This window comes from Neodiprion fabricii, chromosome 4 (genome assembly GCF_021155785.1).
Source record: "Neodiprion fabricii isolate iyNeoFabr1 chromosome 4, iyNeoFabr1.1, whole genome shotgun sequence".
NCBI classification, from domain to species: domain Eukaryota; kingdom Metazoa; phylum Arthropoda; class Insecta; order Hymenoptera; family Diprionidae; genus Neodiprion; species Neodiprion fabricii.
In genome coordinates, this window is record NC_060242.1 from 38,271,183 (window position 1) to 38,296,875 (window position 25,693).

Consider the following 25,693-nt stretch of genomic DNA (forward strand, 5'->3'; position numbering starts at 1 on the left):
TTTTTTCACGGTGTAACGAGATTTTTTATTTTTTTTTTCTTTCTCTCCTCATTTCAAGCGCAATATTTGTTCTCACGAAAGATTGATCAGCGCCATTTCGATACTCGCAATCGATCGCCGGACACGCGCGTAAAAAAAAAAAAACCCGTCTGGATAGGTATACGTAAAATTAGGCATTTATAATCGCGATGGTGCGGATCATGTCGTAAATAAAAATCAATCCACGAGCTTAGCGAATGGATGAAATTTGCAGCATAAAAAAAAAAGAAAGAAAAAGAAAAATGCGCGTTCAAACCAGCTACCGTGGAAATATTGCAAAGCTTATATTATGCTGCTTGAAAAAGCTGGAAAAAAAATGATGGTGTAAATACCATTTACCCGTTTGCCTTCCCTTAAATTTACTTTATGTCTGTATTTTACACAGAATTATTACCCCAGACCTAAGAGCTGATTAGTAATTTTCATGTAGCTACTTGGGTTATTCCCCTGGTGGAGTGTTTTTTTTTTTTTTTTTTTTTTGTTCGACTTGAAGAAAGCACGGAAATATTTTTTCTCACCTACTTCGCGGAGTATAAATTCAGTTTTTACTGGGTACGTGTAATTATTTTTATTTTTATTCATCGCCATTTTTAAAACCCCGACGCCAGACTCTGTAATCAAGTATACACCCATGCGGTTAAACATACGTGCAAGGTGTACCAATTTTTGAAAATTATCGTTGTATGGGTTAATTACACGCGCGAAAATAATCCCGACTCTGATTAAACAATTTTGTTTTTAATTGTAACTTTCTGTAAATCGAAAATTACACGTATTAATTACAGTCGTCACGTGGTTGTCGGCTTCTGTAGCAAACGAATCCTTTTATCTTGCCGAATTCGAGATAACAACAACGATACAACGGTATTATTTTCAATTACATTTAATCGCCACGAACGCGGTCGTAATTATCGACAAGTTATTATTAGACTTTCTCCTGCATGCTGAATAATTCCAGCTTGATGATCGATTGTATACTACTCTTGTTATTGACAAGAAAACCGCGTGCATCTGAGCATAGATAAACTAAAAGAAGATATAGAAAAATCATAGAATTATCTTTTTATTAAACTCCGTGAATTATTGGAGTTTCTACGTTATACTCGTATAAATATAAATAAAGAAGAGAAACTAAACATCCCTGTTTCCCAATTTTTTCTCATGTAAAAAACGCCTATTATCACAGTTTTGAAAAATCTTCAAATCATCAATAACATGTGGGTAACTAGATTTATTTATCATAAACAAATGTTAGCGCAATTTCCGGATTTATTGAGGCCATCGGCAATTATACAAACATGGTGAAAAAAAATTTCCGAGTAAAAGAAACACCGACGAACGAACGGAGTTTGTAATCTTTTCACGGTACGATATAATTCGCCTAACGAATTTGAAAATTTTAAATAAAATTATATTATATTAATTAAAACATGATCAAGCTGCAAGACTTGTACTATTGCAACAGGTCGTTGCTGATTCACTTTGCTTTCCGAAGTAGTTCCTTTAACCATCATAAAGCAGCTGGACTGCGGCTTGCGACACGATAACGCGGAAATCCTGCGGTCTATAAACTCAATCGTCTTCTCGGTAGATTATTACTGTACCTTTCAAACGAACCAACGTACGTGATTTTTAATACGTCACAGTTTTAACATTCTCCATAGATCTCGATTTGACCCTGTATATTTTTAAAACATTCTTATTCGATGTCTTATCTCGGTATTAACCAGCTAATTAACTATGAGCAAGTATGATAATTTATAATATATGTAACGTTGCGCACTTGATAAAAAACAAAGAAGAGAAAATAAGTTGAACAACAATTGCGTATAACTCTTACAAATATCGCGTCTTGGGAAGTACACTGAGAGAAATTTTAAGTTCCGGTTACCGCTCAGCCCTTAACTATTTTCATTTTTTACCATAATCGAAAAATATAGTTCTAGGTAGAAAATGATAATTAGTTTTCTAACTGTTACCGGAAACTGTGGTATCCGTTACTATTCTTTCTCATTACGATCACCGTTGCTATATTTTCTTACAACTGTTGCGAAAATTTAACGCTCGTGCAACGATAAATTGACGTTAAAGCCTTGTTTAGCTAAAAAAGTAGAGTAAACCTCAGAAACTGATTCTGCGTTGCAATAACCAAAAAAGGATCGACGATAGCGCAAAATTGTCAGGCGTACCTCGTTTTTCCTAATTCCAACAATATTCAAACAGTTTTTTTTAACGATACCTGTTTTACTCAATTTTTCTAGTTACTGTAACAAATGAAATTTTTCTCAGTGTACAAGTGAAAAAATACTATCCTACGAATTCAAGATACTCTGTCTTCAATGCGCGCATGAAAAACGGAAATGTTTTTCGCATTAAACTTCCCCGTTCATGGGTGAATTATGTTTTCGACTATGTATCAAATTTATTTCCTTGTACTGGAGAATGCATAAAATGAGAATCAACTGCACGGATCGGTACATGAATATCCTCAGGGACGATTGCAGACGACGGCGAGGACTCGACGCTCTGTCTGCATCGAGTGGTATAAATATGTTGTATACCTGCTTATATATATGTACTTTAAGCGATCGATCGATAGTGGTGAACTATAACAATTGGTAATTGGACTGCAGGGTTATGCCTGTTGTTATCGGTATCCGATTACATCGATGAGAACGGCTCATCTCGTCGAAGAAATGTACGATCAATTTGGAATCTATTATGTGTATAAGGGACGAAATTGGGATATAACGAAGAGTGTAAAAAAAATATATATAACGAGGAGAGAAAACGATGAAAAACAAGAAGACTTGCCCAACGGAAACACGTTGGCAACAATATTTTGAGAAGAGAAGAAGGTTGTTTTTCTCTGTATATAAATTACATGTAATCAGAATTTCTTGGAGATGTTTTGTAAGATTATACATCGTAATTAGAGGGGATTTTTCCGGATGGGAGTTGGGTGAAAATACACCCACACAAGTATTTTTCTTCGTACATTTACCAAGAAACGCATCGTCACATATAGACGAATGAATGCTTAACGCGTGGTTTGAACGCCCACGCAATCGGCTAAATTTAACAGTAAACAATTCAAGAGGGCTCTACGGTATTTTTTACAATCATTTGAAAAATATATGAAGTATATATAGGATGATGGAGATGAAGAGGAGCGAGTCAAATTGCTTTTTATTATACTTTTACTCTCTCTATTCCCATCAATTCCGCCCGTAATGTTGCGTCTTTCTTTTTGAATGCATCTCGTTTCATCACTTCGCTTCGTCTGACTGCTGCTTCGTTGGAGAAGCTACTGATAACGAGACTATTTCTGAATACCATAAGAAACGCCAAGTGGCAAACCGATAGGTGTATTTTTAGAGATTTTCTTCCTTATCGTTGATTGCGGTCAGGATTTCTCTTTGAATCGATAAATACGTGTACAAACTTGCCTACACGCATATATTCCCATAATGTTACAGGTAGTTTCTACCAAAATCCGCCTTTATTTAGGCAATGCAGGGTACAATTTGCCGGAAGTCGCCTGCATTTAGGCAATTCAGGCTACATTTTGCCAGAAGTGACCCGCATTTCAATACGCGAAACAGGTGAGATTGAACACCTGATTGCCTAAGTGCAGGCGGATTCTGTTTAAAAATGTATCCTAAGTTGCCTAAGGTCAGGCGGATTTTGGCATAATGTAACCAGAATTGCATAAACGAAGGCGGATTTCACCGTACGTTAAATCAGTCACGCAAGACTTCCACAAAACGAGGCGATAGCGCATAAAACCTGTGAACGATGCGTTTTTCGGATGACAAAACAGAAGCAACTGTGAGAATAGATTAATCCTAGAAGGGAAATTTCTTCCGTGCCGCAAAAAACGGAGCCTTCCCCAAAGTTCGCCAACGACGAAAGCTCATCTTTTGACGAGTTTGAGTCAGCACGAAGAGGCAAAAAGTCTCGCGTTCCAGCTGACGCTAGAGATTGAGCAGCTTGTATTGAGGCATTTAACCATAGCGATTAGCCGGAGATTAAGACGAGAAGCTGAGCGTGAGGCCGACGAAACGCCGCTGGTGAGATTACGTCAAGTCAAGCTGTAGTTAGTCACGAAAAGCTGCACGGCGTGTACAGTTTGTTACAAATTGTAATTCATTAGAACTTGGCTCGGTCCTGGGGAGAATTAAATCCAGCTTGTACGGCGTGAAGAGCGACGAGTAATCGATGCGATCGTAAAATCTGCGTCGAATGAAGGTTCGCTTCAACGAAAATACACTCGCCACGTTTAACCTCTGGGTAAATTACACCGCGGCCAATGGCCGTTAAGGATCGGGTTAACTTCATCCGGTAAGACTACAGTTTTATCACTCACTCGGTGTAATTTACTTCTAAATCCTCGCCTCGGTGCAAAACGAGGCATCCGATTCGTTTAAGGGTTCTGCAATTTAGTTACAGACGACAAAATCTTACACCCTGTAATAATAAAAGATTTGTTCGATTCACCGAGAACATGGCGAAGGGAACGGTTTATTTTGTTTTTTTTTTGTTTTTTTTTTTATTTTCAACCGAAGGAAAATTCACCTGAACGACTATTTGTGCTGTCGAGTGAAACGATATTTATTTAAAGGCATGCTGGATGTACAGTTGGGTCAAAAATGTGTCTAAACGAAGGTTTTCTAAGTCTTTATATTGGAACTGCTAAACACAACTTACGTAACTATAACCTAAAGTAAATATTCGCACAATCGTACGGAAAAAATTTCAAAATACTGAAATTCAACTCTGTTAGATCAAAGAAATCAGATTTTTCTGCTATTATTTCACCGAACAATTTGCTGAACGGTAGCTTGTAATTTTTATCGCTATATCCACCGCAAATCGTCCAAGTTAGATCTTGTAAGGTATAAAAATGATGTACCTCTGGCTGAATCGTAAGGTTTATCATCTGTGAATGTTATAAAGATTGTACACGTCGGGTTTCGTTTTGCCGGCTTGACGAGCTCGAGAAAAAAAAAAAAAAAAAAAGCCGTCTCCGACGATTTGCAGAGAATTCATTCGTGCACGGAATAAATTTGTCGAATTATATTTCATCAGAATCGGACTAACTCTAAAGATTTTTTGATAAAAAAAAAAAAAAATGATTGAATAACGTGATCTCTACGACTTTGGCAATGAAAAAATATTCGGTGTTTTAAATTTTTTTTTCTCCTCATCGCGCGTAGACTTTTTCAATTAGATTTAATCTGATTAGCTCGAGTTACATTTTTCGAACGTCTGTTCGGTCATGTTTTCGTATCGAGGCAGATTCGTGGCTAAAAAGTATAAACTCTCGACGTTTTTTTTTTAAGTAAATCTAAACAAGCTGCATTGTTCGTTGAATTCGCAAAAATTCGTCACACATTCGCGTGTCCCGCAACTGTTTCGAATGTTTGCGTTTACGGTATCAGATCCGAAGTCGATCACAATATCCAGCGAGACGAAAACAAGACCAAAGCCTTTAAGCTCTCGGTACACGCGAGACGACTTCGTACAATTAAACATCCCTCAAAAGAGGAGGACATTAAATTCCATGTACAAGGGATGAAGCGCCTCTCGACCTTGGCAAAGAATAATCGTTGTATAACAAACACTGTTTCACTCTCAGTTAACGAGTGTTATTATATACACTTACAACTTTGCAATATATTATACGCTTATGTAATCTCTGAGATCTTTCGCACGGAAGAGGTAGGGAGAGAAAAAAGAATGGATGAACTTTTTCTTTTCCTCGCTTCAGGGTTATAAAAGAACAAAAAATTATCCCCGTTGAAACAATCCCGTTTTTGTTTAAAAATCTTCTGGATCAATCAGGCGAAGAACCTGATATCGAGAGCTTTTCAACGGGCATCTCTTCTCCATTCTTCTTATTCTTTTTCTTTTTACTGGACACTGCTGATTACTTCCTTCTTTCCAATCGGGAATCCGGATGTTAGTCGACTCGATATAAAACCTATTTGTGTATATATATTATATATATATATATCTATCTATATTAATGCATAAATATATCGTGCGTGACTAAACTGCAGCGAAAATTGATGCTGATCACGGTACAATGAAACTTTGACGTGTATAATATTCGAAATCCAGCGACCCACGCACGCAGACGAAAATATGATTACCTACGTTGCGTTGAACGAGACATGGGGGGGAATGAGATGAGGTCGTAAGGTATAGAAATGACAGAACAATGAGAATTTTGCGTACGAAGTTCGTACATGTGAAAGTCAAAACCAAAGCTACCTCAACGGCAGCTGTTTACGCTCGGTTTAATCAAAAGCTGTTAATTCCGAATTGTTTCTATGTAACGATATGATAACCTGCACGACTTATTCAGCGCCGTTTACCCGTCTGTGATACATTTACAGAAACTTTTGTCCCCGCACGGCATGTGAAAATTTTAATGCGATTCGTCCTACGTTCGTTCGTTTGTTGATTAAGTTTTAATTATGAAACATTCAGAGACTGTACGATCCGTTAAAACGAATCCAGGAAACACGCGATGTAAGATGGCGTTAAACGGGGCGAAATGAACCGTTTAATTTTACGATAGGAAAAAACCGCTTAGATATCTTGAAAATCATACTTCAATCAAACGAAATTTATAAGATACCAGATTTTTCGTCATGCACTTTGAAGCGAATCGCAATACATGAACAATTGAACAATTTTTATATACTATTTTCTGATTCGTTTAACGTTTTGAAAATTTTTTTGTCAAATAAAAGAACAATTTTAATTACAGTCTTGTTCGTTGTTCTCCGAAACAAGTATACGCGGCAGTGAAAAATTCCATAGAAGTTGGAACGAATCGAATCGTCGTGGAGAATATTAAAATCTGATAATTGGAAACTTTGTTAACTGATCGTGAATTGGGAGAGACGGTTGATTGGATATCTCTTCGATTCATTTTCTTTTTTTTTCCCCCTTTTTTATTTCCTTCTTTATTTTTTAATCCGAAGTAAGTGTCTCTCTTCTGACGTGACAAGAATTTGCGATCGATCCGTCAGAGTGCCCGTTATATTCGGGGTTTCCGGTGAAAGATGAGGATTCCCGCGGGAGGACGACTCCATCGAGGTTCGATCCTTGTCAGGGATCAACTATTACTTCCAGGGGTGATTTTTCTCCCGGGGAAGGAGCGCTGGTAACGTGACAGGACCTCGTATATACCGGCTTTAGGGATGTATCGGTGTAGGTACTTGAAATGTAAACTTGAAATATTTCATTAGCGAAAGTATCGCGAAATAAACATCGAACAAGTACAGTTTACGTGTTTTCAAGTTGAACTGGGCGAAAGTGACGCCCTAGAAGTGTAGAGAAATAAGAGATACGAAGAAAACCGAAAACGGAAATGCAGAGAAAATTTTAAAGTTGTTAATCTGACGTTTTTTGAGTGCAGGAAAATCGGTGTCGCTCTTTAACGTGATTATATTATCTGCCGATCGACTGAACTCACATTTTCAATCTGTTTTTCAATTATGCGATAGAACAAACAATTTGTATGCAAAATAAGTACGGTTTACGATGTAGGCACCTGTATGTATAGTAAATTAGCAGCTGACTCACACTATCGGTGATTTTTTTTTTAGAAAAGAACTGAAATATAAATTGGCATTTTTTAAGTTTATATTTAATCGATTTTTCTCGCGTTTTAAATACTCACAAGCATTAAATTTTCGCAATAGTTACAAGAAAATGTAGCAACAGTGATCGTAATGAGAAAGAATAGTAACGGATACTTGACTTTTCGGTAACAGCTAGAAAACTAATTATCATTTTTTACCTAGAACCATATTTTTCGATCGTGTTAAAAAATGAAGATAGTTAAGGACCGAGCGGTAACCGGAACTAAAAATTTCTCGCAGCGCGCTTTTCAACGAAGAATTTGTGAAAAATATTTAAAGCCAATCGATTCAATCAGTCGGAATGAAACCCGTATTCAAAAAAAATCAAAAACTCGTTGAAAGATGTTCTTGTTTTGTACACTCTGCAGCATACTTGAAAAAGAGTAACGAAATCATTGATGACGAGGGTCAGACGTAGGTCGGTTTGGAATGGAATGCCTCATGCATGTATGAGCAATATCACGATTCGTCTTGTCAGAAAATCCAATACGTCTAGAATTTGTACAGTTCTCCATTTCCCGCCAAAATATACCGCTATTCATTCAAATTGTACAAAATATACAAATTATCAAAGCAGACTACCGACAAGTAAATTCAGGATTTTCAAATCTCATTTTTCCAAAATTGTAGCGTGGCGAGATTGCGCGAATGGATTTATTGCGCATGATCGATTCGATTCGTGATTGCGAAAAGGAGATCACGGAGGATGGCAAAAAGTCGCGTCTTTCTGTCTTTCTCTCGGGAGAAGTGCCGGCGTAAATCCATCCGACGGATGCTCGAAGATGGCGGGTGTTTCTTTGATCTTGCGACATCGGTGACGCCGGATTCACGGCCGAACTTGTTACGTGAATATATCATCTGCAAACCTACCGTAGACGAGTTCTACTTTATACGTATATAGAACGTTATCGAAGCCGCGACGCGTTCCGGGGCTTCGATTTGTCGAGGCTTAGGAAACGGCGGGAAACCAAACCAGGCCATTCTCGATCAACCCTCTCCTCCTTCGCGATCCAATACAGTTGCGGTTTACCCTTGCACGCGAAAATAAATGAAATAGCGCGCATTACGATCGGATTCTCTTAAAGAAGCTTAAGACTCCGCCATTTCGTTTCATTTCACTTGATTATTGTTAGTCGCGTGAAACTGTAAGTTATTCGGTATACGTATAGAACCGGTGTCATATTTTTTCTTTTTTTTTTTTCCATCGATCCTCGATCGCGAATAATAGAACTATACGTCGTGAAAATGAGCAAATCTAATGCATATTATATTGGTTTCTATAAAGTATTACCAAACTGAGAGAGAGGTGAGAAAAAAAAAAAAAAAAACAAGTCTTTTTATTTTCCGTCGTTCCTGCTCGTCTGTAATAATAATAAATTTCGTGTTAATCGGCGAGCTTTTTGCGAGAATATATTTTTGTAAACAAGCGGCGCGTTATAAAATTTCTGTTATATATTGCGCGAACCGTGAAACGGGAAGCAACAAAAAAATTGGTAAAAAAAAAAAAAAAACAACTTTTTGACGATGGTATGACGCTTGCGCTATTTTTATTGCATTAGTGGAATGCTCGTTAATAAATCCGTTGTCGATATGGCAAAATGCGTTGAAAATTCTTCCCGTACAGATTGAATTAGAGATTTCATGTATCGAAATAACATTGTATGTAAATCATACTATATTGACAGGGTAACGTATCGCGGGATGAAAACTCGGATGAAAAATATACCGTGGTAAAATTTTTTTTTTCTTCTCTACTCTATCCGCGATGGAAAAGCGACTTAAATACGACACATTCGCGATATTTGCTGGGGATTTTCGCAAAAACAAAATTCCGAAGAACACGCGCGGTTTGCGGCTTTCTTGGCAGAAGGAAATACCACAAAACTCAAGCAGCGGAAATCTCCTCGATTCGTACACATGACGATAAACTTTCGGGCTAACCCACAGTTTTTATTAAAAGGAGATTTCTGAATTCTCTTGAAGAGAATAAAATACGGATTTGTTTTTTAAACTGACCGAGCCCTACATTTCTGCAGCACGTGTCTTGTCGTAGAATTTGTTTCGATTGGAAAATGCACTTTTTTTCGCTCCCGGATCGAAAACTATTTGCAAATAGCAAGAAAGAAATCCTCAACGAAAGATATTTCTTAAATACAAGACGCTATCACGGTCAAAATTTGTAATTTTGAATTTTATTATAAACAATATGGAAAAGTCATTTTCAATTTAAATTGCTACTTATAATTATATTCTCTTCAAAAGTGTCAATTGAATTTTCCTCGCGGTCAATAATTTGTCCAAGCACAAAATCAAACCTTTGAAGATAAATTTTTACGTGAAAAGACATAACTTGTGAAAAGTCGAAGCTACATCTTTCCTGTGTAGAGATATTTTTGTACGAAATCTAGTTGCCGGAAAATTTATCGTTTGAAGTTTTGTTGAAAAGTCAGCTGTAGTTTAGCCACAAAAGACGTTTAAACATGAATTGTTGCACAATATTGAATCTCGAGGTGGTTTTAACTTTTTAACATTGAGCAACGGGTTTCGCTCATTGAATTCGATTTACTTCTCCACAATATAACGAAGAATTGAGATAAAACCAAACGATCTTTCCCGTGTTATTGAAATAGGAAAACTTTGGACCCAAACACTTTGTACATAGTGTCTATAATATCTAGTTTCGGTAGGAGTGTGATGTAGAATACGAATCCGTACACACTGAAGACTGTATTAAAAAGTCTGGCTCGTACGTAATATCAGACACTTGAATTCAACACGTACAATTTACATTTATTTCAAGCTCTACGATCCACGGTTCGATTATCTCTGCGTTATTTATAAAACGTGAAGTTGGTATTTTTAAACCTAACCATATTACAAAAAACCACTCGTACGTGATATTTATTAAGTCTGGAATGTCGGGCACTTGAAGAAGCTCTTGAAATAACTTCGGCTGAACGAGATATACGGACATGTGTGCGTTAGCTGGCACAAAAGCGACATATTGAAAAGTCACTGGCACCTGTTGCTCGCCGAATCGAAGAGAGTGTCGAAAGCGAGTGATCAGTTACGTTGGACACTCGAAGAATTACTATTCCGAACTTGCGAATCTGCGAACATCGATTAGCAAACCGTACGGATGATGAATCTCGAGGTAAGGCAGAGCGAATTGCCGATAAGGCAGAGCAGCGAAATGAACCGACGATCGGTAAGGTCGGTCAATCAGAGTGGGAATCTAGGGTAAGGTTTGCGTCTTGGCTAATCGTGAATGAAATGTCGGTAACGGAATCTGTACGCAGAGCCGGGACTGTATCAGTATCTACACAGAAACTCAACAAGTCCACAACTCGTTTTCTCCCTAAACTCGAGGATCAAATTGCGTCCATGGAAACCATGTGCCAAGCGGCTGGGCCTAGAATCAGGATTCGACCTTCCGACCTTGCGCAATATTTGAGCAGCTCGAAGTCCGGATCGGATTACTAATTGCGTGCCGGTCATCATCGGCTCGTTTTTTCCTCTTCGGATGTCACAAGCACGCACACATCGAGACTGATATGCCACCCTATTGAATTCGGGTGGAAAAAATTAGGCGCGGTCCTTCTGACCGGGTTCTATAGCAAATCGAGGCTGAATTCGCGCACGCAACATACCATGGAATACGTTTATAGGTATGTACCTGTGTCACCCAGCCAACGGCGTCAAAGTGTGCGTATAATCAACTGCTAATGGAACAACAAACAAAGGAGAGTCTCTCCAGAGCCCCCCAACATTCATCACCCTTTATTTCCTCGATTACACGCGTATTTCGCGTGTTACGTATACGTGTAAGGGCTCGTTTATGAACCGTTAGTTCATCCGATGCTCATCCGCACGCACCTTTGGTACGTATTACTAAAGGTTTTGAAGACTTGAAGTCACTACCGTGCAATTTTTACACGTAAAGTTATCCCTTGATTCATTCTCAGTTAGGTACACGCAAATACCTGTTGAACCGTAATTTGAGCGAAGGCTTATTTGCCCTCCTCAAGTATGTACTGACTTGAAATGCTTTTGCAAGAACTTTTTCAACGCGTATTCGGAACTGATATCTTCGAGGCTCTTCGATCGGGATATCCATTTCTGTAGTCCAGTGTATGTCGTCTTTCTTAACGTTCTCAGCTTCGAAGTCTTCCGCCAAGTTTTCGAAAATGATACCTACCAATTGCACGAGTATGAATCGGTGTATTATTTTACAACGAGAACGATTACAACAATTATTATTTATTTACTTTAACCAAAAACTACAGTCCTGCAGGCACAGAACGTAAATGAGTTTTGCAATTGTAACAAGATAACTCAGTGTACTATTCTTTTTCAATTACATCTAGTGTCACTGGTAATATACATTCTTGCTACTGTTACAACAATAAATTAGCGATGTTAAGACCATTACATTACATTATATAGTTACACTGGATATCTACTAGTTCCACAAAATATCCTGGTACTCGCATCAACATTTAAACATCGCCGTACAACGTTATTCCTGTCACTGCAGTGATTTCCTAACAACTGCAACAAAGTATAATGGAAAACTCAATGAAATAAAACTCAAAGTTAGAATGACTAATACGTAATAAGAAAATAGTTGCTTTTTCCTGCCGGATCACCGAGCCCGTTCCGGGTAGGTCAACGTATACGAACCAATGCTTATACAGTTACCGATACAACCTGCGTAACTTGCCATTACGATACAAAGACGGGGTGATGGTCATGACAGGTATTGTAAAATATACGTAGAGTAACCGCGAACATATAAATACAGGCGACTGTGTGAAGCCTGAAAAAATTCCCCACATGACTCACTGTTTATATACCGTGTATAATGCAATATTCCGTGGCATCGTCAACCGCAATAATTCGATAACGACCGTTTTAACGAGGCCAAATACACAACTGCCTGGTTGTCAACGGCTGCACAGACGTCCGATTCTCCAGCTCCCTGGGTGGCAAAGCACGTTACAATTGCTCATTGGTATGTGTATATAGCTGTAACCAATTGCCACGTGTCTTCTATACGCCCACCTAAAAGAGACTCGGAAGTCAATTTGTCGGTCTTGCGAACCTTTATTACCAATATGAGACTACAGTCGATCATTATACCGCGATCAACGGGCGAGCAAGGCGTTAATAAAATCGTTAAACTTTCAAGACGATCGTTGTAAAGTTTTTCTCCAATCATTTTTACACAACTTTACTACGGTAGTAATAAAAATGGCGTGTGCAGGTGCAAAGGATTATGGAGAAAAAACCGAAGACGAAGAAGGAGATCTTTGTACGGTAATTGAAAGCGCGGAATCGATCGTGGATCGGACTTCAACCATCGGTCCTTGCCACCTTGATCCTTGACGAATGATCAAACGCGCATGCGCTGAAATTCTAGAGTACAAGCAGAGTTGTTTCGTCAGGTTGACCAACCGTCACAAGTTCAGACGACAGATCGCCGCGATGTGTGTAAAACCTCGATAGCGTTGGTCACCCTGGCAAAACAACTGCTGTTGCTACAGAATTTTAGCGCATGCGCGTTCGATCATTCCACCATTCGCTGCTCACTTCGTATATTGCCGATGGAAAAAAGGTCGGGATGATTCTGCCAGTCTGTCTGTGTGTTTTTGCACGCGGACAGGAACGAGGAAAACGAATTTGAACCGAGGAAGGAAAGAACGTGCCGCTCGCTTGTGGCACAGCTGTGTAATTTCAGACTCTAGTCGAAGATATCCTGCAGGGAGTCGGGACTTCCGTTTTATTTGCCGTGCAGCCAGTAGCCTGCTATTCTATTTGTATGTTTACTTCGCTCTCCGTCGAGAAGAACTAAAAAGTAGGTATATGCAGCTTTCGCCGAGCGTGCTTCAGACGAGATGGATCCGATGTACTAAATTGATTTCACTTCGGTGGCGAGTTTAAACGTAACGAAAATACAAGCGAGACCTTCGTTCGTATCTTACGAGGGGATGTGCTTTCAGCTCTCTGCAGCCACCAAATCGTTCCATCGTCCATTCGGTACTTTTGGCATCTTGTACTTACAATGTATTACATTTATACTTATACTATACACACATTTTCCTAATGTGAAACAAGTCGAACGCGTTTCGAGTGCACCCTTATCTTGAAAAAACATGTTCACCGAGGAATTTTAAATGCTTTAAATGATTCTGTCGAGTTGTAACGAAACGAATCATACGATGATTGAAAATATACCTGCAACTGAAATTGTATAACATGAATGGAACATAATTTAGATGCGAGAAAATATGACCTATATAATACCTAGAAAATAATATATAGGTATGTAACTTCCGTTCGAATAATGCATGGTTAGCAATTCTGCGGTTATTTTTGTTTTTCGTTTTCTTTCGTTTTCTTTTCTCAAGGAGTCGTGCGGGAGCTCAGAAAATATCACGAACTTATACTTTATATGTATACGGATATACGTGCATTGTACGTAAATACACCGACAATCTCACCCTGAGTTTTCCCTGCTCGGAGAAGAAATGGGGAAAAGAGAGGGGTAACACGGTTATATGATAAATTTTTACCAGAGTATAAGTAATATAACGCCTCGAGGCGTTCCCTTCTTCGTTGCTAACGTTTCAACCTCTGCACGAGAAAATATAACGAAAACAAATGAATGAGAGAAAAAAATTCATCCCCTCCGGCGGCGCAGACTTTAGGAGAAATTAAAACGAATCTGTAATAGGAGGTTAGATAAAATCCGTCTCGTTTTATCTCGTAAAGCAGAATATTGTGCACTGGAAATTTGATTCGTTGTAACCGTGTGTTCATATACATTATGGTGTTTGAGAAAAAAATAACTTGCGAATTTCCACCGTGGCACACCCTAAAAAGTTTGCTCAGACCAAGAGAAAGATTTTTTAAAAAGATGAGCGTTTTACGTTACGTGGAAGATTGCGCTCGTTTGATATTTCGTATTTTTCAAATTTTTTTCTAATTTGTGAAGAAACCCGTTGTGGCATTTCAATTATTATTTCTTTCCTGACATTTATATTCAACCTAAAGATCACGATCCGAAACACAACGATATATGATCCGGGAATCTTGTTGTCCTAAATTAAAAATTCATATTAAATTACAACTATTTCGTGAGATTGAATTGATAACGATAAAGTCATGGGATAGCTTCTCAAATATCAGCCAGAGACTTGATATTACGTTCTTTGCGACGTAAATTGATATTACGATTGATGTGAGCGATGACGAAAAAATTTCATTCACGATTCTTCATAAATTTGAAAGAAATGTGTTAAAAAAAATTGAAAAATCAACCGAGCGGCGTAATCTTTCACATAACGTAGAACGCTCATCTCGTTTGCCGTAGCCTTTCTTTTAACCGGGGCAAAACTTTTTAGTGGGTTCAACGATGGAAAATCGCGTATCATTTTTTTCCGACTAACCCTAATATACATATTAAAACGATACTGCGGAAAATTCTGCAGATAATATCTCGCACGAATATATGACCCCGCATTAAATATAAACTCGCTTAACATACATCGTGCTGCGTCAGGTAAAAAGTTCAACTGAAAATACGTGACGATACAATAAAATTATTCAACGGAAAGTGGGGTGAGAATTTATTTGACAGCATGTGATGCACTATGCAGAAAGCAGACGTTGATCATCGGCGAAGCATTTGCTGCTTTGGAATGCAAATGGCTCAGCAACTCGGCAAAGCCTTCTTCTTCTTCTTCTTCTTCTTCTTCTTCTTCTTCTTCTTCTTCTTCTTCTTATCACTCTTATTCTTCTTTTTCTATAGATATCTGAAGGCGAACCATTGCTTTACATGAATACAATACGGCGCGTATATTATTATTATTATTGTCATTATCATTACATCCGTTCCTATTCCGTTCATCTCACGAATAATGAACGTTTTTTTTTTTTTTTTTTTGACAGTGTTAAGAACATTGACTTACAGATTGTGAGTTCAATTTTAGCCGATTTTCTTTTCGATTTCAGACACCGTGAAAAACGCACGTAGCTTTTTTACAAATATACATAGATTCGCGATTTTTGTCACGTATCATTCTTTATTTTCCCGGCGTTCCATTTCCGTGAAATAATTTGAACGGAAATTTTGATTCGAATTTTTTGGAAAACGTTACTCGGCACGCTTACGTTTTCCACTCAGGATATGTATATACATATATTGACGGTATAAAAGCTGCGATGCTTGATAATGCACCAAATATTTTTCAACAAAGTCCGAGAAAAGGAGGAAAATCCTAGTTTCAGGATTCTGCACGCAAAGGACAGAAAAGTCAATGATCGTGTGTGAAGCTAAGAAAGAGAGAAAAAGAAACGGAAACGAAAAGAATAAGGAAAAAAGTGAGGAAAAAAAACGAAACGGAAACGTTGACGGTTAACGCGAGAAATCAACAAGACGGATATCGGGTTTCAAAAGTGATATGAAAAAACCGCACCCTTGCGGTTCAGTCGAAGAAGAACATCGCTGATTGTTTATTTACTTGTTTATTTGTTTTTTTCTTTTTTTCAATTTATTACATTCCCAGAATTCGCGACAATGTGTTATTCTTCAGACTGAAAATAGGGTGTTGCAAATTTTTTTTTTTTATTACAATTTGTGGGCACAAACTATGTTGTTTTGATTCAACTGCATTTATTCGACCCCGTTATTATCGACCTTTTACTTCTGTCCGTGACACACGAAACTCTCTCTCTCTCTCTCGCTGTACATTTCATTATCTCTGTTTTCGCCATTTGGAGTCGAGTAATTTTAGACCGTTGCGAAATGCAAAAGTTGTAAGTTATATTTTCAAATATAATCGCGACGATCGATTGTTGAAAGATAACAACCAAAAAACCATTCAAGAACGACAACGAGAGTAAAAATTGACATTGTTGCAACTACGAAGCTTTTTGCATTAAATTATTAACTGCACAATCGGAAGAAGACGCCTTTTTACCATCGAAAAAAATTATATCATTATAGAGACAAGAAAGCGACTAGACTGATTTTTTTTTTTTGTTATTTTTTTTTTTTTCGGATCAACTATTCGTCCTCTCCTCGATCAGATACATTCCGAGAGTGTGATAAAAAAGAAGCACACACACACACACTATTTAATTTAGTTCGTGTCACAGTTTTTAACCCTTTAATTCTGATCGAATTTTTTGTCCCCCCTTTTCATCTACCCGCGAATCGGAAAGCGAGGCAATCAGAGACGAAGCCGAAATTCGGTGAATCAATCTAATTAAAATCAACATTCTGCCATGATACTTAAAAAAAAATATTTACCACTCGAGGGAAAATTCTTTCTTTGACGGGATGAATCCCGCCTTCGACGTACGCATATCGGCATGGAAAATTTTCTGTACAATCTCGCCTATCCTACGAGATTTTTTATTTCCACCCTAAAACCAGGCGGCGCCGTCACGCAAGAAATTCATCAATGCCTCGTTCGCCGCGTTTCTCGGTGGTGAAAATCAAGTCTGATCCAAAGATAGCAGCCCCATAAATTTACCCTCGAGAAGTATAAGCCTCCGCCTTAATATATCGTACAGTGTGGGTGTTCGAATGTAATTACCAAATGGATTATGGTCGGCGTTTATTAATTAATTAATATTCCCTTCGTTTTCCGCTTTTTCATTTTTTTTTTTTTTTTGTTTTTTTTTCGTTCATCGGCACGTTCGTTATTTTTTTGTGTTTTTTTTTTCCTGTTTCTTCTTCTTCTTTTTTTTTCTTTTTTAATCTTTTTACTTCTTTTAATTTTCTTTCTTCTTTTTTGTTCTCGAGATATGATCGTTATTATTCGGGAAGCGACGGGTGTAATCCAAAGGCGGGCGGCGGCAGCTGTTTCGTAATGAATAATACAGGGATTGAAAAACAGGATAAAACAACCGACGATAGAGAAACAAATCCGTTTATTGATTATAATTTATTGATAGCGTATCTTCTTCGTCTATTTCTCCTTCGGTTTAACCGTTCTTGGCGATTTTTTTTTTTTTTATGCCACAACAATCATACTTTTAACAACAATGCGTACAACGTTCGGTTTTTTCCGGGAAAAAAGATTTCCTCGGCTTTTACTTTATTTCTTTACGAGGCTGGTGATGAAAGCTCGTCAAGAGAGAAAATTGATCGTTGCCATAAGGGTTTCGTGTCTCGTATAAAAGAAAAATAGCCAATTTTATCCGATTATTGATGTTGCAGAATGGAAGGGAAAAAAAAAAAAAAAGAAAAATTAGGAAATATATTTATTTCTCTGCTTCAGTCATATGCAAAAAAGGGTGAAAGCTTTCTGGCCAAAAAAGAATCCAAATCATTTCCTCGGCGAATCGTATCTCCTTATTCATCTTCGTCTTCGGGATCAATTTTTTTTTTTTTTTTTTTCCTTAATTTTTCAAAGCGACGAAAAATAATATATAAATTATTTTAAACCGCACGCATATGTAATTGGATAATAAAAATCGAAAGGTAGATTAATTTTGTGACAATTGCTAATCTTATTACATACATAAACGAACTTTAATTTTTCAAGTCTGCAAATTTCAATTCAAGAGACTTTTGCTTCTTTTCCGGCACTTATTGACCTGACTGTACATCCATTCGTCCTTAACCCTTTTTACACTGAACGAGGAATCTTTAATTACGCACCCATTTCCTTGAAGATTTGTATCCTAATCGGCGTTGAAGAACAAACATAGAAACAAGATTCGGTACCGAGGGATGAAATTATATCCGAAGCTTAATATGGATAATGTTTAATATTGTTGTCTGCAAGAAGCGAAAGTTTCGCCCGAGCGAGCTTATAAGCTGATGATTCCGCATCGCCGCAGATTGCAGCCTCGTGCTTGCGGATCTTCCTCGAGGATTAAATAAATCCTGCAGCGCAAGAAGTTCGGGAGCGAAAATTACGGAAGTTCGGAGTAAGTCAAACATGCAAAAATGGAATTGCTTTGCGTTCACGAGGTCTTACTCAGCGTCAGAAAATTAAGAAAATTAAGCGATTCGGGGAAATATACGATTTACACACAAATATTACACCTACGGTATAATATATAATCATACAATTCGTTTCCATAGGTCAAATATGTTATTATCGCCTAGACATATATTCCGCGAAGTGAAAAAACGACCAGCGTACACAGTTTTCTCGTTATTATAGATGAGTTACTCTGCAACAACAACAACAACAACAAAACTCTGCATAACGCGTCATATAACTCCAGACATATTTAATATACGGATATAGTTACGAATAAATCGGGGTAAAGAAATATTTGTATCGTATGAATAGAAGGTGTGTAAGAAAATTGTTTACACAAATTCGTAGTATGTGCATTATTGTACCTCTGATGACGATAATAACAAAAACAATAATAAAAATAGTTTAAAATACGCGTCTGAACCGCCCATGCGCCAAATAATTGAATCTCATTGGTCGGCCAAATCTTCACGCAGCGATATTTCAGTCCGCGACGCAGGCGGGCCAACCTACGCAAAATGTCTACGTTTGAATTTTCAAAGAGCGTAAGCGTTGAATTCCGACCGTTCTTCGAAGAATCAACTTTCCGACCCGACAACAAACGCTTCCGAAACCTTTCCGAGTCGCTGCCTCGATTATTTGAGATTCTAACCTCGAAAATTCGTATCAACCGCATCGCCGGTAGAAAGAGTTCGACAGCTGAAAACTCGGATTGGCCAGCCTGTGCGAACAGCCGATAAAACTCGCGCATGCGCGGTTGCTTTTCAAGTTTCAACAGATTGTCCCGGTATATAAAACGACCATTTTGTATAACATAAATCGTGCGCATCATAATTTGGCTATATTATGCAAACGTGCAGCAAATAATCCGAGGAGGTGATTCGAGATAGAAAAAAAAATAAAAAGAGAATAAAAAAAAACTGTGATTATGATGTATTGTAAAAAGTGGCGAAGAGGATGATCTATGGTTACAACTTTCGAACTGATGGAAAGTAAGACTCTCCTTCACTCGCTATTCACGGTGATTGACAATCGTAATTTCCGATTACCAAATGCAATTCTATAATTCGTACGAACACTTACTTGTGTTTTATCTCTCTCTTTCTCTCTTTGCTTCTTTTTTTCCGTTTCATTCTTTCGTGGTAATAAGCGCAAACAAAAGAACCTGAAAGCTTTCCACTTTCTTTTCTAAGAACTACGGGGGTTGGAGGGGATTGAGAAGGGAGGATCCTTTGATAACTTCGTGAAACCTAACCGAACGATTCCCTTACACCAGATATAACGCGAATAGATCTGTGAGAAACAAGTCTCAGCGCAGGTACTATGTATGTACATACGAAAGGGGATTTTGAAAGAGAATTTAAAATCACATTCGCGTTTCAAAGCTGATCAAATCAACCTCATAAGCATACGCAAAGGAGTTTGCTTCGCAAGGGTTGTTTTCCCCGTAATCACTGCTGGGTAATATATTTGAAATGGTTTTCATTTAAAATAGGCATTTGAAATTTAAACGGCATTTTGCATTCAACATTTTAAATGATCTCAAATTAACTATTTACATTTATGAATTTAAATTATGTTTTTCAATACATTTTACATTTTTCAATTGATATCGATCTATTGAAGCATTTTAACCAGAAGTGCCCGTAATACAGAATAACAGAACGAAAATCAAGAAAGAGGGATGAATTGTGAATTATGTAACCGGATTTGCATTATTTGAGCCGCTTCGCAATCGTTGTGACCTGAGAATACTTGAGCTCCTTACGTATCTGTATAATGCCTACAGGTACAATCCTACTGAAAAAGTTGATGTGATAAATCACAAGATGTGTTGAAAGAATTCACCGTGTAATTTACTGCATAATTTATCTTGTAAATTGGATAAAATATACAAGAAATAACGTAATAAATTACAAAAACACGAAATCACAATATCAACTATACAGTCAACTATATGATTTTTGATGTAGTGTATCTGATAATTTGTGTTTTTTAAATATTTCATCAAATTTACGAGATAAATCATGTAATAAATTACACACTGAATTCTTACAAAACGTATTGCGATTTATCATATCATCTTTTTTTTAGTGGTGAGTCGTTCGGTTGTACAGAAACAACCACAAATTGCCTCGAAAGCTCAAAATTTTTGTTCACCAGAACGAAAGCGCAATTCGAGAAGCGGATTATTCAGGCTCAGAATAACAGCATGATTAAACAATGGAGCAGAATTCACAGCACCAAATAGCGTTCAATTTGAATTTCAATTCTCTATAATAATGATGCGACAAGACAAACGTGCATTGCCAATTCTAAGCCCATTGAATTCTACGTAATACCGTATCAAGCGGTTACGCGTAAATTCGGCCTGCCAATAACTTCCAAACGTCAACTCTATTCGTAAATCAATAGAATTAAAAAAGAAATCTACAAAACAATCCGAGGCGTTTGGAACTGCGATTTGTATTGCGCGCCATTTTTGTCACGTGATTATTCCGTGCGTTCAACCTGATTTAAGGTTAACCTAACTTCGATAATGGCGCGCATTCGAAACTGGTTCTTTAAGCTCTAGACTCGCGAGTTTCGAGCAGTAATTTTAACAGTTTTTGACGTGCCGCGACTGTTTATATATAAAAATAAAACTGATCCGAAAATACGTAACCAAATTTTTCTTTTATCATTTCAGGATTCGGGCTACACAAGTCCGAGCATACAGAAAAAGATCATGCAGCTGCAAGCTGGGTTGTGTCAAAACGGAACGATGGACATGGCCGGTGAGTTTTTCTCGAAAAAGCGATGACGCGGTGACAGTGCAAGAACGCACGGAAAAAAAATTCAGCTCGTGGAACTAAATATTAGATAGTTACTTGTAAACAATTCGTCGAACTAAACGTTCCGTTATCGGAAAAGCACTGCATGGTTCGTATAACTGACTGTTAGTCAGCTGTCATAGCTGTACGTTGTTCAGCTCTCTCAGCTAAACAGCTTCGTTCGAAGAGCTAGACCAGAATTTTTCGGCTCCGCTCACAGCGCTTATTATTAAATAGTACAATTATATTGCTATTAGTATTATTTTTCATCATTATTATCATTATTTATTCAGTGTCATTTACATATTTGAATGGACTATTTAAACAATTATCTATCAACCGTATTCAAATCATACTCATGAAATTTGAAGGTTATGAAATATGTCAACGCACCAGAGCACAGCGCAACTTACAGCTCTTAGAGCAAAACCATTCAGCTGTGAGAGCTGAACAACTTGCAGCTATCAGAGCTGACTAATATATAGTTGCTGTAACTACAAGATAGACCGTAGAGTGCGTATAGTTACTGGAGCTGTAGAATACAGCTCGCCGAACAGAATTTTTTTTTCCGTGCGTTATGCCGGATACGAATGACAGCGGTTGGGAACGGTGACTAACTTTGAGAAACCGCACTTTGTGAAATACACCGGAAAGTAACGCGTAAATAATTACAGCTGTGTAATATAATTATTCATCTAGCTTGCGTGGTTTTCACAATTTATCACTGCGCACTATTAAGTACACTGAGAAAAACTTCATTTGTTACAGTGACTAGAAAAATTCAGTAAAACAGGTATCGTTAAAAAAACGGTTTGAATATTGTTGGAAAATAACCGGAAATAAAAATTTCTCTCATTGTCTGTGTAGCTCTTATTTGTATAATATACGAATAAATATAAAAACGTTATTGCTTAGAAAATATCGCGCAGAATTCGATGATAGATTCTTTGTGCCATCAGTACCACTCGACGTGGATCCGATCAGCAACCGATTACATTATCGGAGCCATGTAAAAAAGATTTGGGATCAAAAAAACGTCGCGTTTAGCGACTGTTCAACCCGAAATTCATTTCCTTATCCATGAGGGCGGATTGATTTTCAAGCATGCAAACAGCGTGCGTGTTTAATTAGGAATTTAAGAGAGGAAATTATTTAACTTATGAAATCGTAAGTGATAAACAGCCGTAGCTCGTTACTGTAGACAAATCTATTTGTGTAAACATCGCGTAACTCTTGAGGAAAAATGAGAGGAACAGAAAAAAAAAGACAAAAAAAAAAATCGTCGTTAAGTTTGGCCTTGTAGCGCGTGCAAATGTTGAGTTGCGAGACGGGCAGTGATAATTGCTTGTTAAATAAATTCTCTAATTAATATTCAAGCCGTATACAAGTAGAAACCGAAGAATCCTCGTGACTGATTATCGAGAAGAAACAAAAGTCTCAAAAATTGCTCGTTTTCTCTTTCATTATTTTGCTGGATTAATTAACGTTCGTTTCTACTGATCAAAGATTTCTGTCGTCGTAATTGGTAAATTCAACAAATCCTTTCTTCGCATTTACTTTCAGAACGATTTTCTCTCGTCATCTTTCTCACGTCATCTAGTATTACTTTATAAATTTCAAACCCATTTTCGCCGCGATAATTAATCTGAAGTGAAAATTTAGGGGATATAATTGTACATAAACAAATGACCGCGCTTAAAACGCGGAGTAATTACAACGGACAAGTAAAGAGGAGTTGAGCTTACACAAAACCGTCGACTTTTCGAAGTGTGTATACACAGAGAGAAAAAATGGCATTAAGCTGACCGTGAGCCAGCCTTCGAACTTCCAGTTTTCGCACCGTAGCTTCAAAGTTAAGAGAAAAAAAATATATTGATATCCAGTTCGAATCTCGAACTACAAATTTGGATTCGTGATTAACGATTTTAAAGCCTTGGGATACCGGATTACATGAAATTATGACGATTTTTTTTTTATTTTCAACCACTATAATGGATCCAATATTACAAATTTTTGATGTCTGACCTTGGATTCGTTGTCGGTGACCCAAAAGACCTGCGCCGACTAATTTTAACCAAAATCCGAATATTTTTAGTTTTTTTTTTTTTTTGTCCACCGCATTCGTCCGAAAATTGTCGGATCTGATTCTCAAGATCTTGAATCGTCGAGATCTAGTAAAAACTCAACTTTTCATTTTCGGGTGGATTGCAATAACCTCCTTTGTTCACTGAGCGAAGAAAAACGGGAAGTGAAAAAAAAAAGTGAGGAAGATAAAAACAAAAAAAGAAAAGAAAAAAAAAAACAGCGAGAAGAACCGGACGAAATTCCTCTGTCATTATTGACTTACGGGAGGGGAGGGAGGCTAACAAAATTTGGGAAATTTGAGCCGAATGGAAATATCTCTTCAAATCGATCCCCGCAATAATCCCCCAATATAATATTATACACAGGTGACCCATATCCGTCGATCCCATAGCGAAATATTCCACTCATTCCCAATTCTAATGCATCTTCGGGCGGATTCCTCTTCAAGGATTACTCCTACCCGACAATAAGCCTAAGGACTGCCAAATAAATACGAATCTTGAGGCTCGCTGACCACGGTATAAAAGAAATTCTATAAAGAATCGAGGGGTTGATTTATTGCCCACCGTTTCCTCCCCTCGCACTTCGTTGCGTGCAATTCCAAATTCGCAAACTCATCGCTCTCGGCTGTTCGGACATCGACCATCGTCGCATGCAAAAACAGACGTGACGGAAATCTTTGCTCGACACCGAATAAAGACACGGACATTCATTTCTCACGGATGAACTTTATCCCGGTCCCTCGAACACCTTTTACATCCACAGACTTAGTTGCGCTAACCGTCCATTTTGTGTCCCTCGAATCACCGACGATCGTTAACTTTCCTTCAAAAACAGTGCTTTCCACCTCGTCTCATTTTACGACGCTGATCATTCGTCGGCAATATTTTACCCGCGAAACGACGAAGTGGCAAAAGTGGGAAAAAATATATCGTTTGCAGAGAATCCCTTTCGCCGGAAAAAATTCGCCAGGTTAATACGGCACGTTTCAATCCATGGTTTTAAAACGTTTACCGAAACCAGCTGCTCCCGTTTCGTCGATAATCGATCGAGCGTTGTTTTGCAACCCGTTTTTTTTTTTTTTTTTTTTTTTTTTTTATCCGTACGACACTTCTTTTTTCACCCCATAGCACGAAAAGAGCCTTTAAACTTGCCCCTCTTGTCCCGAGCACTTAAGCTCTTGTCAAGAGTTTTGTTTTTATCCACCTGTCAAATTATGGGGGACCGAGAATTTTGAGAGCAACACTTTGTTATAAGGAGCATGACATTGATATAATTACGACGAAACGCTTCAGGGGGTGAGAAAATAGAAATATAAAAAGGAAAAAAAAAACAAAAAAATTACAATCGATCAAACGAACGATCTTCATTGCACACGTGAAAAGGGAGAAACCACATCAAGATACTGATTTTCAGACGTTTTTTTTATGAATTTTTCAGAGTAGGATATTTTTATTGGAATTTGATCTAGCTTAAATAACATTATTTTATTGATATTTCGAATTACGTTTACAAATTTTTTCAACTCATTTTTCGACAGAAATGTTCAAGTAAGATAGCAATTTTTATCTCAATGCAGAATGGTTTTGTTTTTTTTATTTTTTTTTTTACACTATTAACATGTATTCTTAGAATATGAACCTCATTGCGGGTCAAAATCGGTGTTTGAAAAAAATATCTCGATTTTCACAATTTTATTTATTTATTTATTTTTTTTTCCACTTATTTTGCAATAAAAAAAACACCATCGAAATTATGATACGACGCGAAATGTTGGCTCATAGTCTTAGAAAACATGCTAATACTGTAAAACGAGAGGAAAAACAAAAAACCATTTCACTTTCAGATAAAAATTGCTACGTCCATATTTTCCGCGAACAACGAACTCGGACTTCTAAAGCTTCTAAATTTTCGCCACAAATGTGTTGAAAAATTTTTTACGCGTAACTCAAAATATGAATAAAATAACGACAAAGTTGGGATTAAATTTCAATTAATTTTTACCACTGAACAAAAAATGGGTAAAAAAAAAAAAAGCGCGTGAAAATCCGCCTCATGATGTGGTTTTCCCCACGTTAGCATAATTATG

General features: G+C 37.5%; 1 protein-coding gene and 1 long non-coding RNA gene across 3 annotated transcripts in view; one reads left to right on the plus strand and one right to left on the minus strand.

The window, feature by feature from the left end:
• The window catches only part of LOC124181604 (parathyroid hormone/parathyroid hormone-related peptide receptor-like), a 47,932-nt gene that overhangs the window by 1,632 nt on the left and 20,607 nt on the right, over positions 1-25,693 (plus strand). For both annotated transcript variants that reach the window (XM_046568315.1, XM_046568314.1), the window contains one exon: positions 21,396-21,483. In XM_046568315.1, coding sequence (XP_046424271.1) covers positions 21,396-21,483 — 88 coding nt within the window. The remainder of the gene's footprint in view (positions 1-21,395; positions 21,484-25,693) is intronic.
• LOC124181622 lies at positions 542-14,663 on the minus strand. Its single transcript, XR_006870514.1, has 3 exons — positions 14,597-14,663; positions 6,819-6,821; positions 542-552 (listed from the first exon to the last, which is right to left on the minus strand). It is a non-coding gene; the product is annotated as an uncharacterized LOC124181622 (long non-coding RNA).